Source organism: Miscanthus floridulus, chromosome 17 (assembly GCF_019320115.1).
Source record: "Miscanthus floridulus cultivar M001 chromosome 17, ASM1932011v1, whole genome shotgun sequence".
NCBI classification, from domain to species: domain Eukaryota; kingdom Viridiplantae; phylum Streptophyta; class Magnoliopsida; order Poales; family Poaceae; genus Miscanthus; species Miscanthus floridulus.
In genome coordinates this window covers 78,142,746-78,158,405 of record NC_089596.1, presented here as the reverse complement: position 1 = coordinate 78,158,405, position 15,660 = coordinate 78,142,746, and the positions used below count along the sequence as shown (strand labels likewise).

Sequence of the window (15,660 nt, the reverse complement as noted above, 5' to 3'; positions counted from 1 at the left end):
CAAGATTAATTTAATGATGATGTTTATAACGTATTACAAATATTATTTTTATAAATATCTCTTGAATTCTCGAAAAAATGAGATTTACCTTTTTTGGAACAGAAATAGTACAAAATAGTAAAAATACTTCTACTACATTAAATTTATTTTATATAAAACTCTATAATTGTCAATAATTTCAGCCCTGACCACAGCTTAACTGAAATGATCTAACTTTTATACAGTTAAAAGATGTGAAGAAAGAAAGCGCCAAGTTTGAGGACTTCATCTAGGCTAAATTTGAAATGATTCCTTTCTTTTGTTAAATGTCAAGTAACAAAACAAAAAATAGATATTTGATGGTACTGACGTACTGTTGCACTTTCTTTTGAGGACACTTTGCTTTCTTGTTTAGTTGCACTTGTTTTCTATTATTATTGTTGTGCAAAATATGCCTTATTACAATTTGAGAGTTTTTATGGAGATTACATTGCACAAATTTTACAGTCAATGGTATCCAAATATGTCCATCTCATGTGATTGACTCTTTTGAACATTCTGCTAGTAGGTGTGGGTTATTATACGGAGCCATGACCGTTTCTAATTGCCAAAATAACACATCTCTCATCGAAGCAAAAAAAAAAAAAATCAATCTGACACAATTTACAATAAAGCGAAGCTTTTTTGTTGTTTTTTATTTGTTTGTGGTGTTATTTCTATTTTTCTTCTTTTTAAGTTCGTTTGTAGTTGAATAATAATTTAACAGAAATGAAAAGGTGACAAGGCGTCTGAATAAAAATTCAACAGCATGGTTCGGTTTGCTACCCTCCAAACAGGCCCGTACTGCCGTATTTCTTAGCCACAAAGGAAGTAGCATACCACGTACTGCCGTATTTCTTAGCCCAAAAAGGAAGTAGCATACCACCAAGATGACGGCTAGCCATTTGAACATTTATTAATGGGGATGGTCTCACATCGCTGTAGCCTGTCCGATGCTGAGGTAAACACCGCAGCTCGCATGGCTGCAAAACTGTTTCTAGGTTTAGTATCTATCATGCTTGATTCACGCTTGCTTTATGCTTTTCTTAGTATCTTTCAGCTAGCACACTCCATTTTATGCATCTGATTGTCGAATCTACAGATACTTTTACTGTCTTACAAGGGTGAATACTAAAAACCAAAGGCTTTACCTATACATAAACAACGTCGCAAACTTCATTTTAGTCCTCACAGTTGAACTAAGGTCCCATAAGAAGCCTTGGAACTCCTGTGCCAGAGGAATCTGCAATCCTTTTACTATCTTATTACAAGGGTGAATAATAAAACCAAAGATTTGTAATTAGGAGTAAAATAATGACTTCTGGCTCTCTAAAGATGCAAGGCAGGGAGACGAGCTCCGGCTCGACTGGCCAGGAGGTGAGGCTTAAGGCCTCTGCCTGCCGACCGGAGTTCAAGGCCCGCTGTGGGCAGAATTTCCGGTACCCACCAAAAAAATCCCCTCGTCTGTCTCGACTTTCCCAAAGCACAGGCAATGGACCGGCCCACTCACAGGGTAACGGGGCCCTGTGTAAGGACGGGACACGGTGTTCGGGGGTTTTCTCGGCCTACGTGAGAAGGTCTTCTTCCTTAAGCACAAAGTTGCAGGGGCTGTCTGCCCACCGTAGGCCGAGTTTTTTTTTTAAAAGATGCAAGGCAATCCACAGGTTCCTCACGTAGTTCTCACAGCTGAACTAAGGCTCGATAGGCAGTCTTGAACTCCTATGCCAAACTGCACGGGACAAACCTCATGCAACCCTAATGCCCCATTAACAAAAACACATCCGGGAGTTGGCACATTTTTCATGATTTCAACTCAAACCCACAAAAAAGGATCAAATTGTGATTTTTTTAGCGGTTTCAACTGAAACTCCCCACAAAAAGGGTTAGATAGTAACACTGATTCTTGCACATTTTCTGTATAGAGTATTTTTCAACCGTCAGCATTACCTCAGAAAAATTATAAAAGAAACTATAGATGGGTCTGTGCAAAGTGGTTTCCTAAATCGGTAAAAATGTACCAACCAGTTTTCCATTCCTTGGTAATGCATGAACCTTGCAATAAACCGAAATATAACTAATTCCAACATGGTCAAAGATTGACTATCAGATATACTATACTACAAATCATCTCAATACAGATAGTCCAGACTCCAGACATGACAGCTGTAGTATCTTGCATTTCTCACCAATATTAAGTTGTGCAAGAGGACCCCATATCAAACAATAGATGCATTCTTGGGAAGAAAAAACCCAACATATCCTATGGTGACACCAAATGCAGATATCAGAGCACCAGACTAGCTGGAGAAGCCAAGTAGTGACATAGTTCCATACTTCACTTGGTGATTACCAGACAAACCCTTTGATAAAAGCAAATGCATTGTGCCACAACACAACAGCACAAGCTGCTACCTAGCTTGCTGCTGCCAACTTATCATCCAGCATCACTAGCTCCCTAAAGTACAACAAAAATTCACCCTTGCTTGTTTAACTATCAGAATTCAATATGAACAGCCATGCTATTGAGGGCATTCATTTACTTCACAATAACACAACATCCTGCAAGATCGATATCAACAACCAAAGATTGATGAAAATGAACTGGAAAGCCACTAGGAGGCGCTAGAGATACTAATTGCTCTAGACCTCTAGCGAAAATATCCATCAAAGGTGAAAGTACCATATTCCATACCTAGAAACACCATGCTGCAATAGCACTTCGGCATCCTGGTTGCAATAACCAACGACTAGTACATCAAGTCGGTGGGCCTATCAATTTGCGTCGGTAATTAAAACCACATAATTCATCCGTTACTTGTGGCGACACCAACATATGCACCAGCCATACATGCCACAATACCACAGATCCCAAATAAACCAACAAAGCACCCAAAAACATAATAGCAAACAAGTTGGAGCAACTAAGTAATAAATAGGATCCATGAAATAAGTTCAGCCCACTTTCAAGGGACAGCTTCACCTGACCCTTCCAACACTGATACCAAAGTTCCCACGGAAGCTACACTAATGAACCGCGAGTCTAGATCACCAGGCCACTTGGCTCAGTTCAAAATAATGGAAGCCACCGGTGCATTCTTTATAATTAAAAGTTTAGCATAGATGGTGGACATCCAGATGATTATTGGAGTTGGAGTAGCTAAAGCTATTTAACCTAAGGATGGTCAATCATTCCTGCTCAACCTTAACACTCTGCAGCTTCGAATCAAGCTCGTCCTCACTGTCCTCGGCATCCTCATCCTCTTCCTCATCGTCACCATCATCAGGCTCTCCGTCAGGATTGTTCTCATCTAGTGAGCCCAGCACATCCAGGGATTTATTACCAGCCTTTAGAATTTCCTTCACCTCATCAATCCCTTCATCGGAGATGAAATTTCCATTGATGTTCAGTTGCACAAAAGCTGGTTTATTTGTGACTGCCCGCGCAAAGCACCGAGCTCCAACCCTCTGCAGCATGTTTGTGCTCACGTCAAGTTCCTTGAGATCTGTGTGGCCATCTTCCAATGATTTTGCAATAATCACAGCACCATCATCCTTCAGTTCATTTTCAGCCAAGGTCAGCTTCTTGAGTGACTGCATCGCTGCTAGGCATTCTGCCAAAGCTGGGGCTGCTTTGGCATTTATTTCATTTCCAGCAATTTCAAGGACCTCTAGCTGTGGTGCAGACTGTTTGAGGGCAACGGCAATTGCTTTCGTACCCTTGTTCTCAAGATTAAGATCACTGAGATAAAGCTCAACAAGATCAGGAAGCTTCAGAAGGGTTTTGCTGAGAGCTAACCCTGCATCAACACCAAATAAGTTGTCCCTAAGATCAAGTTTCTTCAGACGAGTGCATATACCTAGTGCCTCAGACAATGCCACTCCACCATCAGATCCTATCCTTGTTGCTGAGCACCTGAAACTCTCCACATTTGGAGAACGCTTAACCATCTCAGCAATATACATAGCACCTTCATCTCCAGTCATATTGTTGTGGAAGTGAAGAATCTTAAGGTTCTCAGTTTAAGGAATAAGCTCAGATAGAGCTTTTGCAGCTTCCTCTGATATGCCATCATTCATCACATAGAGTTCTTCCAGGGATTCCTGTGATTTCAGGAGCTCACTGAATGCCCTGACACCCTTCTCACCTAAAGCATTGTCAGAGATATTCAGATATCTCAGTACAGAACCCTCTAATGCTTTGGAGAATATGCGCACCACGTCAAGAGCTTCATCCTCAGGCCTTCCCGCGACAAAATCTGAGATATCTGCCTCTGTGAGCTGATTTTTGACTGATTCGAGAATTGGCCCAGCAACATTGGCAGCATCAATACCAAAGCTCCTATTGCTAAAGCAAATTCTTTTATACGAATTTCCTGGTGTGGTAAGTGGACTCAGCAGTTCATTTGCTTCATCTGCCTCAATAAAAGCACGTTTGCCACCAGATATATCTAGTACAGTATCAGCAGGCGCAAGAGGTGTATCAGCTACAGGTGCCTCCAGTTCTGCAGAAGTCCTTGGACCTTTTTTCAGGACTACCAACATCATCTTACTCGTTTCCCTTGCATATAACTGGACAGCAGAACTCCCATCACCATCAGGCTCCCTTTTGAAATGCTCATCAGCCGAGGCAAAGCAAAGTTCTTCAATCCTTTTTGCATTCTCATGAGCCTCTTACTTGCCCAAAAGACCTATATTTGCGAGAGAAAATAGACTCTGTGGACACGTTCTTTGTTATCCTCTCAACAAGCATGATACGTGTGCTTTCACTTGGTGGCCACAACTTTATGGAGAATGTCCTGGGTTGAAAATATTGCGTTAGGATCCATGACAAGCTTGAACTTAACACAGCAACCTATAATAGTAGAACACGATGTATTAGCCTTGCTTTGATAACATAAGATATTGTAGTAGCAAAAAACACAATAAACCAACAATATGAACCAATTAGATTGTATTTCCGGGTCTCTTCAAGGAACCAAACATTAGTACAGTAGTAACAAAAAAAAAGTATTACCGACGACTAAAGTTTTTACCACTAACATACCAACATTGATTCACACTATCAGAGCCATGTATAGGTCGTACTGGGCTCCGGCCCCTCCTTGTCACCTATGAAAAAACTGAAGACCTGGTGTGCTGTTTTTTACTTTGTCCTAACATGTAAGTGTTTTCAGATGACTCCAGTTCAATTAGATGTCCATCTAATCCAACCAATATATAGTCCACCTAGTTTTCCTGGAGCCTTCAGCGGCTTGCAAGCATCAATAGCCCACAGTTCAGTTGAATCAGCGCTCTTTGGCCGCCCGCTCTGCGCCTCCACTGTGTAGGTTCATTTATCTTTCCTTGTTCCATTTATTTTTGCTTGCATACTCTTTAATCCATGACCCGAATAGCACATATGCTAGATTGGGCTATTTGAGTGGTAACTGAGATAAGTTGTGGCACTTTTTATTATTGTATTTTGAGATGCTTTGCTAATCACCTAATTGTTAACACATATAATTTGCAACTGCATAGTTTCACATTTGGGAAGTTGGCCCCTGCTAAGTTTTCCCTCACGCTCCGCCAATGTTGATTCACTGAACAAAGATATAGCCATATAGGCTGAGAGGCATTTCACAAGTGATTTGATTATAACCTTCTGTATGTAGGAAACCAACTAAATCATTTACTCTGACTAGCATGCATAGGATTTGGCAAGTTCAAATAGAAAAAAGAACCTCTTGTGCTATTATGCATCACGGATTTATGGCGCTTAATTTGCTAATCTAGATATTTGGCATACATTTCCTGAAACATCAATAAACTACACTAACAAATAAGTTCTTAATTTGCTAATCTAGATATCTATAAACCTCTTTAAACGTGAGCACATCTCCGCTGTAGATCAACAGTATCCCACCCGTCATCCTCACCCAGATGCCTGCCACCTTCGTCCAAGCGTCCGCCCCTTCCTGCTTACCCCCGCAGGCCCAATCGTTATCCCATCCCCCGTCAACAGCAATGGACAAAAAAATCCCCATCCATGCCCCAGACGACCAGAGCTCTCGACCTTCTTCCTCACCGTCGTCTCCATTTCTTGCTTCCTCGCTGCGTGGGCTTCGATTCAGCTCGCGTCGCCCTGTGGGCTCCGCCGCACCGGCGCCACCTTTCCGCACCTCGGCACAACCACGAGCACGGCACAGCCTCCCAGCAGCGCCGCCCTGCCTGCGGCCATCTCCCTCACGCACCCCCACAGCAGCAACGCCCTTGCCTCCGCCTTCTCCCTCGCACGGCAGTATCATACAGTACAAATACAAATACTATGTTGTTCTGTTTACTGAAACCATGTTGATATTTTCCTCAATGCAGGAATTTTTGAATTCCTGATGGTAAAGAGGAGACCAGGTTTGTTAATTTGGTTTTCATTTTTGGTCATGCACTCCTTTGTCTAAGAATGCCTATGCTTCACTCTTTCCACATCCTCATAATTACATCAGTATGCTGCAAATAGACATTTATTGGTTTTGAAAATACCACCCTAGATGTAAACCCACTGCCTGAAATTTTTTAGGAGACACACAATCGATGTACCCAAATTGGCCAGGTATTCTCACTACCCTCAGTTTTCTTTATCATCAATCACCTCTTATTGTTTATTCTCTAATGCACGTCTTCCTGTTTCAAGTTTACTCTATAGTGTCTGCTATCTTCATGTAAGAATTGCAGGACTGTTTTAACCTTAGAACCATCCATCTTCATGGATGCTGCCCGCTAGGTTTCCTCATATATGGTTTGTGCAAGGGAATTAATGAATCTTAGTTTACAAATAATTAAGACTGCTCTCCATGTTTTGCTTTGCTAGGTTACTCTGCTCTTGCCATGTACAGTGTCAACATCTGCAATCATTTCCTCCTAGATATATGGACACCGATTTTTCTTTTCTCCAGTCATATTGGAATAAAAAAATATCCAACAACCATAACCATAGCATAGTAACAGCTCAGCTCCGTACTTCATAATTCTGTACAAGAGGATTATATTTCGATATTTCATATAGAATATTACATGATCTGTTGTTTCTTTACCCTTTTCGAGAACATATAACCTTACAACTCCTAAATTACATTGAGGTTTCAGGAATTTACCAAATTATGTGATGTCTTACATGCAGCTCTACCTATTAATATCGATTGCCTGGTTGAAAAAAAAAACGTCAAGCGAGAGGTTCTGGAACTCTCTGCCTGTTGTTTCGATTTTGTGATCAGTAAAGTTGTCCCATGCTCATAGCGTCCAAGAGCTAAACAAGGAGTTAACTGATCTCCGAAAGAGCCAAGGTATTGTTGGTGTTGAATCATACAACATATAGTGTTACCATCCTATAATTATATGATTGCATTCCTCTGGTCGATTTCTTTTATTACTAGATACAGTATTATGCTACAGGATATTTTGTATTGCCTTATACAAGATCCTGTGTAGTTTACCCTTACTTCTATAAGTTATCCCCACTGGGATGCTTTTACCTTACAGTTTATTCCTTCCACTGAAAAGATGAAGTGGAAATTGGAAAGCTTAATACTCCTTACTAAGCATCAGACCATATTTGCTAATTTAGTTTCCCAATTTTTCTCATGCAGTTCTTCAGTTGCCAGGTGTATATCATTGAAACTTTCATAGCCTGATTGTTTTCCAACTGCTTTTTGACACGATCCTAATGTTGTACATTCAGGTATTCCCCATACTGCCACATTCTCATTAAATATCATTTACTCAAACATGGAGGGTAGTGTTTTATCACAGAATATCATCTGTCTTGTTATTACAGTCAAAATAATTCCAAATGTAACACTGAACTGTGGATCTTACACTGCCATGTGCTGATTTCCTCCTTTGGTCAGCGAGGATATCGATTAGTAACATTGTCGCAAAGGCAAAACTAAAGAAGCAATAAATTCCTATACTCTCTGATTTCCTTTTATGATACGCTCATTTATATTGTTCCAATTATGGAAAATATGCCATGCCTACGAGGTTCATGTATAGATGGTTACCATGTGCTGGATGCTTTCTTCTTCCTAAACTAATCATCTTTCATGATCATGCTCATTCTGGTGGAACACATTTCCATGACAGCCTTGCCTTGCCAAATGTGCAGTTTTGCAAAACATTGGTACTGCTTTGGGCGATGATGAAATGAGTCTTCATGTCACACCTTACGTCTTATCAGGTAAAGAATTTTCCCACCACAATTGCTCATGACATGATCCATAGCTATTTTGTCTGTACAGGGCTATTTTTTTTTAACTCAAATCGTTTTTGCCATGTGTTTTCATAGGTGCTTTCAGGGTATCCACATAAGAAGTAATTGCCCTGGGTCCAAAACACAAGACAGATTCATGCGCCTTATGGTCAACTAAGTGCAGATGCGGGCGATGTGCAGGTGAGGGTGGTGCCGGCAGAGTGAGTGATGCATAGGGCGGCGGCTGCGGGGGGCGCTGGTGTGGTGGTTGCATGGATTGGGAGCGTGGAGCCGTGGACGAGGGAGATTGCTGTGGGTGGCTGCTATTGCGATGCTGCCCCTATATGTAAAAGACATACCTTCCTGCAAATATACACACATACAGTTCATCGTCCTACACGTTTACAGAACCATGAATGGTCATATACCAAACTTTTTTGTTTCTATGTGACTGCATCCGAACACAATGAGTTCATACACTCCTATCACTCTCATTGTATCTACCCGCGCGAAGCGCGGGGGTTCTGGCTAGTTCAATATACATTGCTCTACACTAGCATATAAACTCGCGACGTCACTGTTCAGCTGAACCAAACAAGCAAGCAAGGGTGAACGCATTAAAGGACATGGGTGTACACCCGATAACTTTTGGAAAAAAAAATTCGAAATTAATAGAAAATAATACATGTATACACTTGTAATTACGGAGTAGATCATATCCGAATACAAATAGCTTAAGTTAGGGTTTGGGTGCTCAGCTTCGCACAGGAGGAACGGAAGAGAAGGGCTGGGCGTACCTGGCGGAGATTGTAGCCGGCGAAGGGACCGGTGGAGACCTAGGCACCTGGGCGGCGGCAGCAGGCTCCCAGCCGTCGTCACGAGAGAGGGAGCGCACACGCTTAGGTCCTGTATGGCAGTACAGTCAGTGCAAGCAGCGGGGTTGCCGAGGACTCAGGAGTGCGGTTGGGGGAGGGCGGCGGACTACAGGGGTCGGGTGGCGGCGTGGGGCGGCGGCGATTCCTGGGTTTGCGTCCGGGGGTAGTCGAGTTGACAGATTTGTTTTCAAAAGAAAGAGTCGAGTTGACAGATGTCAGTTTTTTTTCCGTTTTATTTGGAGTACCTCTGTTACCCGGTTTAATTTTCTTTCAATAAATAGTTTTTGCTATTTGCACTTAGATATACGTAGTTATTGCTAGACTCGGTACAGTAATAAAGCTAGTTCTATGGCACCGAATAATCGTGAAAATTACAAAATATCATCCAAAAAGTATTGTTGTAAAATACTACAGGAAAATCGAAGTGCTGACTAAGGACCGCTATGTGATGGATCATCTTTTTCATTTGTTTCGGCTCTACTAGCGATTCCAGTGGTAGAGCTAGAACTGTTTTAAAAAAACGTTTGATAAAAATAATTTTTCAGAATAGATTTGAGAGCCGAGAGAGATCAAACTAGGAGAAACTAATATTTTCAATTGCATCCAACATTTAACCTTTATGATAGCAGGTTTTGAAGTGATTCACTTGAGGAGATATTTTATTTTATCCTATTTGGCCTAAAAAACAATTTCCTGAAGCTACTAGAAAAGTCATGCCAAACGAGGCCTCATTATAATATTTTTTTGTTATATTTTTAGAAATATCACTACTAGTTACTAAGTAGATGAATAGAGTTGTAGGATCTCTGGTTAGCCTAGAGGAAGGTGAATAGGTCTGCTAAAATAGAACTCAAGCAAACGTCAAATTCAACCCGCGGCACTGCTGGGCCAGAACAGCGGCATTGTCGCACCTGCAAATAACTTCGTGGCACAGTTCAAAATCTATGAATGTAAACTTAGATCGAAGAAATTACTAAGCTTCCTGTAGGTATGTAGTTCATAGATCGACAGCTAGAAGTAGTAGCACAAGTGTATACAAGTAGATCGACCTCAGACCCTAGAAATCACCTCAACAACAATATGAAATGCAAGTGAAGTAAATCAAGCATAAGGATGACATAAGTATTTATCCTGTGGTTCAGCTCATCACCAAGGCTTGCCTAAGTCCACGTTGTTGAAATTAGCCACTAAGGCTTAAGGCTTTGCAACCCTTTCTCGATCTCAAGTCAAGAGAGTTAACTCTTGAGATGATGGGTGAGTTTACTAGTTTCAATAGATAGTTACAAACCTCGTGGGGCTGCCACACAAGTTGGCAAGCTCCACGGGCGATGCTCTAGCCAGCTAAGAGCAAGCTCCAAGAGTAACAAACACAATCAACAGGCTAAAACGCGAACCAAGTGCTCTTAGGCTTTGGGGATCAATGGATCTGCTTTCTAATCGAGTTTTGGAGCCTTTTTTCTTAAGGATTGATGGAAAATCACAAAGGAATGCTTAGGAGTTCAAGGTCACCAATGGAGGAGAGAGAGTGTGAGCAGTTTCTATTCTGGTCGGTCTGAATAGCCAGAGAAAGGAGAAGAGCCGTTGGAGGGAAGTGTGAGAGATATAAATACCCCCAACCCCCAACGGTCAGTTAAGTCACGGTAGTGCCGTGGCTCAAATGCGGCGGTGCCGCACTGCAGCAATGCCTCTCTTTAGGTGCGACACTCACCAGGCAAGACAACAAGGATGAAAACAGTGAAAGTTAGGTTGTCTTGGATGAGCAACTGAGGATGTATGTGTATAAGATTGAGCACTTAGTTGCACACTTTAATAAGTTTATTATGTCCCCCTTTATAGTACGGCATTTCTATACTCAAATTTGAAATATAAAAGAATTTAAACCTCCTTTGAGTTTGAAGTCGTAACATTTGTAATTGGGGGCTCCTCCATTTCGTATAACATCCTCAACTCTAAATTTTCTGCTTGTCATCTCGATAAATCTCATTAGTCCTCTAATTGCATGGTCATTATCACTAAAACCCATAATTAGGGCTTGATTGTTCTTTCAATCTTCCCTTTTTGTTGATTGATGACAACCCAATTAGAGCTTACAAAAGATATGAAATGTAACTGAGATTTTTCGAGCCATGGGTGTAGTGTCTCCCCTAAATGTGTGAATAGAGAATTAAATTCTCAATATGGCATAAGAGGTCAAGATTCATATTTTTAGTGAAAGTGATGGGGCTCCCCCTACATCCATGCTCATATGGGGTGCTGCACATTGTGTCAAGTATATAATTGTGATGCAAATGACAGTTTATGCATGAAAGTGAGTTTGCTGTGACAGCTAGGTGCAACACTTGCCGCTCCTAGCATGTGGCACTACCGTAGTGCGGCATTGTCGGGCCAGAGGTGTGGCATCACCGCACTTATTGCAACAACATAGATCAGATCAAGCACCACACAACAGTTTATATGTATATAAAAGAGCAATCTAGCATAAATATATGACAAGCTATAGCACAAAAATGATACATGTCCATATCCAATACATATAAAGTACATAGGTAACAATATTACACAAATAGAGTTTTGAGCGGCTCTCAAATTCACACCTAACAAACTAACTCTCATCGAATATGGCATGAGGCTCCTAGCTGCAGTGACCACCATGGCGTCGAAAAGAAATTGACCCCTCTAATTTTCTCCTCCTTTGGCATAAAGCACCAAAAAGAGAAGAAAAGAAGAGAAATCAACCGACTCACTCCTCATCATGCTCAATGTTCTCCCTATCGATGCCATCACCCCCATGAGTAGCCTTACCACCATTTCCATCATCGTCGTCGGAGTCGATCCTCGCTCGTCCTTAGCGGTGAGTAGTGGAAGTGAAATGGGTAGAGTGTGTGGAGCGTCTAGCGGTGCGGCGCTGAACCTCCACAATCATCGTGTCACCCCACACGTCCAAGTTCTCATCATCGTCCTGCTGCTCCTCCTCCTCATCTTCCTCTATATCGGTGTTAGACAGGCTTGGGAGGTCATCGAACCTTGGCGGTGACCAAGCTAGAGGAAGAGGTGGTAGCCCTGCACGCTATCTAGCCTCCCGGTTGGCCTCTTGGTTCTCCAACTGGTCCTCATAAGCGATCCTTGCTGCATATGTGCAAGTAGTAAAAATGGCCTTGAGCCATTTTCCAAACTTCTTCATCTTCTTGTCCTTGCTAGTCCTAGAGCAGGAGGACTCGGGTACATCCTCAACTGAAGGTGAGCGTCTCATTGCCTTACTAGCTCCTAAGAATTGGGTCTTCTCAATCTTGTAGATGGTGTGAAGACCATCTTTATCAAATCGGTGACCGATGGCCCTCTCAATCATAAACATGAGATAAGGAGCATAGGGCAGCAACCCCTTTCTCCCATCTTCCATGGCAATCCTCAGTTCATGCCACATGAATCGAGGCACATTGAATCTATCACCTCCTAGGAGCAAATCCGTGCAAGCACATTCTCATATACTGAAAGGTCCTAATGGCTAGAGAGGGGGTAAATAGCCTAATAAAAATTTCTACAACAACACTTAACAAAATGGTTAGACAATTATGAGGCGAAGCAAGTGTTGCGCTAGTCCTACTCAAAACACAAGCCATCTACCACAATTCTAATTTAGATAGTATCTATTCACACAATAGCTATGACACTACCATATGTTAGTGTGCTCTCAAAGACTAACTAAAGAGCCATACCAACCAAGCAAGCAAGCTCTCACAACTAGCTACACTAAAGAGCTTGACAACTAGTTTGTGATAATATAAAGAGAGTGATCAAGAAGGTTATACCGCCGTGTAGATGAAGGAACCAATCAATCATAAGGAATGAATAACAATGAAGACCAATCACCTCGGAATCAATGTTAAACACAATGATTTTTACCAAGGTTCACTTGCTTGCCGGCAAGCTAGTCCTCGTTGTGGCGATTCACTCACTTGGAGGTTCACGCGCTAATTGGCTTCACACGCCAAACCCTTAATAGGGTGCCACACAACCAACACAAGATAAGGATCACATAAGCCATGAGCAATCCTCTAGAGTACCTTTTGGCTCTCCGCCGAGGAAAGGTCAAGAACCCCTCACAATCACCACGATCGGAGCCGGAGACAATCACCACCCTCCGGTCAACGATCATCGCTGCTCTAAGTCATCTAGGTGGCGGCAACCATCAAGAGTAACAAGCGAAATCCATAGTGAAACACGAACACCAAGTGCCTATAGATGCAATCACTCAAGCAATGTACTTGAATTCACTCCCAATCTCACAAAGATAATAAATCAATGATGGAGATGAGTGGGAGGACTTTGGCTAAGCTCACAAAGTTAACCAGACGCTGCGCTATAACTAACCAGACGCTGAGCCATCAGCGTCTAGTCATTTCCAGTAAGGTTCCAGAAATGCATTTTGCCCACCGGACATGTCCGGTCATGCACGACCGGACCCTGCCATCGTCCGGTCAGAGACCCTAGCCTCTATGCGCTGCCCGACAATAGGACCGGACCCTGCCTCCAATGTTTGGTCGCTAAACGACCTGGCATCTGGTCGTTTGATAGACGCCAGCATCTCCGCTGTTACAACTAACCGGACGCGCCGGTTCCTCTGGGACCAGCGTCCGGTCACCTTGTAACCAATGAGACTAACTCTTTTTCACCTCTAACTTCTTCACCCTTACTCAAATATGCCAACCACCAAGTATATCACCTTATGCACATGTGTTAGCATATTTTCACAAACATTTTCAAGGGTGTTAGCATTCCACTAGATCCTAAATGCATATGCAATGAGTTAGAGCATCTAGTGGCACTTTGATAAATGCATTCCGATACGAGTTTTACCCCTCTTCATAGTACGGCTATCAAACCTAAATGTGATCACACTCTCTAAGTGTCTTGATCACCAAAACAAAATAGCTCCTATGGTTTATACCTTTGCCTTGAGCTTTTTGTTTTTCTCTTTCTTCTTTCCAAGTCCAAGCACTTGATCATCACCATGGCATCACCTTCATCATGCTATGATCTTCATTTGCTTCATGACTTGGAGTGTGCTACCTATCTCATGATCACTTAATAAATTAGGTTAACACTTAGGGTTTCATCAATTCACCAAAACCAAACTAGAGCTTTCAATCTCCCCCTTTTTGGTAATTAATGACAACCCTTTCACAAAGATATGAATTGAAATTCAATTGAATCCATGTTGCTTGCCCAAGCATATTTACCATGTGTAAAAGAATATGGACAAGTTTCATGAACCCTAAATGGTAGCAATTGCTCCCCCTACATATGTGCTAAGAGTTTGGAATTGTAGCTTGCATATATGCTTAGATAGAAAATATAGGAGACAATGTCTACCGAATGATGCTAAGGTATAAAAGATGGACCTTTAAAGCGTGATACCAATTGGAGTATACCATTATACCATCCTTAGCACCATGGTTAGCTTTATACTACTTGAAAACATACTTTGAAAAGATACCACTTAGAAATACTTGGAAATGAAATCATTAGATATCCTATGCATGCTAGTTTTTGATTTTATCATTCAAACCTACAACTAGCATACATCACACAAGCACGGATATCGAATTTAAAACTTATGCTATGCAAGCAAACATATGAAATGCACATTCAAATGCACCATACAAGTTCATGAGCTTACTCACCCTACTTGTGTGCTCAAGATTTTAATTGATTCCTTTCCTTTGTCATATCTCTCCCCCTATGTCAAATTCTCCCTTTTTGTTGTCTTTTCACCATCTTAGTACACTAATATATCTTTTGTCTTTCTCCACATGTACTAACATCTTTGTTATTTCTCCCCCTATCACTTATATCTTTGTTTCTCTCCCCCTTTGTCATCAATGACCACAAAGGCTTAAATTATAGATAGGTAGAGATTATCAATGTCAATCAATAGGGTGAGAATCATTTTCCCAAATTTGGTTCAATCTAGATCATTCTCCAAAGATATTTAACTCGGTTTGATCCAAGGACAAGCTTCTTCGTACCTCCAAATAAGGTATCTTTTACCATGTTGAGTTAAACACTTAGAGCTCATTTTCTAGATCAAACACTAGGTTTACAAGCCCATAAACATGTCATATGCTACCACTAGATCAAGTCAAGCATAGAAGCAATAGTGGTACCATACAATCATCAAATTCATTTGGTTTTCATGAATGAGCCTAATAAAATTGAACCACTTGGAAGGTCCTAATGAAATTGAAAATGTGACTAGATGCACTAAACATGTCCTTAGCAAGGATGTATGTCATGCCACTCAGCTTTTACCATAGATTGCTCGAAGGAGAGGCATGTCATATAAGTGGGGGGTTGCATCAACACATATTTAAGAAATCCAATATGTTCAACTCATTCCTTAGCTTGCAAAACCTTTTCTCATCCAATGGCTTGGTGAATATGTTGGTAAGTTGATCTTCAGTGCCTACACTCTCAATACAAATGTTCCCTTTTTGTTGGTGATCTCTTATGAAATGGTGGCGGACATCAATGTGCTTTGTTCTTGCA

At 41.5% G+C, this 15,660-nt stretch overlaps 2 protein-coding genes across 3 annotated transcripts; both read right to left on the bottom strand.

Moving 5' to 3' along the window:
- Nucleotides 1–3,110: 3,110 nt before the first annotated feature.
- On the bottom strand, nt 3,111–9,298 carry LOC136518003 (RAN GTPase-activating protein 2-like). 2 transcript variants are annotated; one of them, XM_066511657.1, is made up of 2 exons: nt 9,037–9,298; nt 3,111–4,870 (listed from the first exon to the last, which is right to left on the bottom strand). In XM_066511657.1, exon 2 carries the CDS (start codon nt 4,000–4,002, stop codon nt 3,205–3,207), a length of 798 nt encoding a protein of 265 aa, XP_066367754.1. In that variant the 5' UTR covers nt 4,003–4,870; nt 9,037–9,298; the 3' UTR covers nt 3,111–3,204. The 2 variants fall into 2 exon arrangements, with proteins under 2 accessions (XP_066367754.1, XP_066367755.1); XM_066511658.1 differs by having other exon boundaries at nt 3,111–4,814.
- LOC136515829 (RAN GTPase-activating protein 2-like) lies at nt 4,039–4,563 on the bottom strand. Its single transcript, XM_066509314.1, has one exon. It carries the CDS (start codon nt 4,561–4,563, stop codon nt 4,039–4,041), a length of 525 nt encoding a protein of 174 aa, XP_066365411.1.
- Nucleotides 9,299–15,660: the final 6,362 nt, after the last annotated feature.

What these genes read in the sequence shown, in the direction of transcription:
- LOC136518003 (XM_066511657.1), bottom strand. Translation starts at nt 4,002, where the DNA reads ATGACTGGAGATGAAGGTGCTATGTATATTGCTGAGATGGTTAAGCGT.
- LOC136515829 (XM_066509314.1), bottom strand. Translation starts at nt 4,563, where the DNA reads ATGATGTTGGTAGTCCTGAAAAAAGGTCCAAGGACTTCTGCAGAACTG.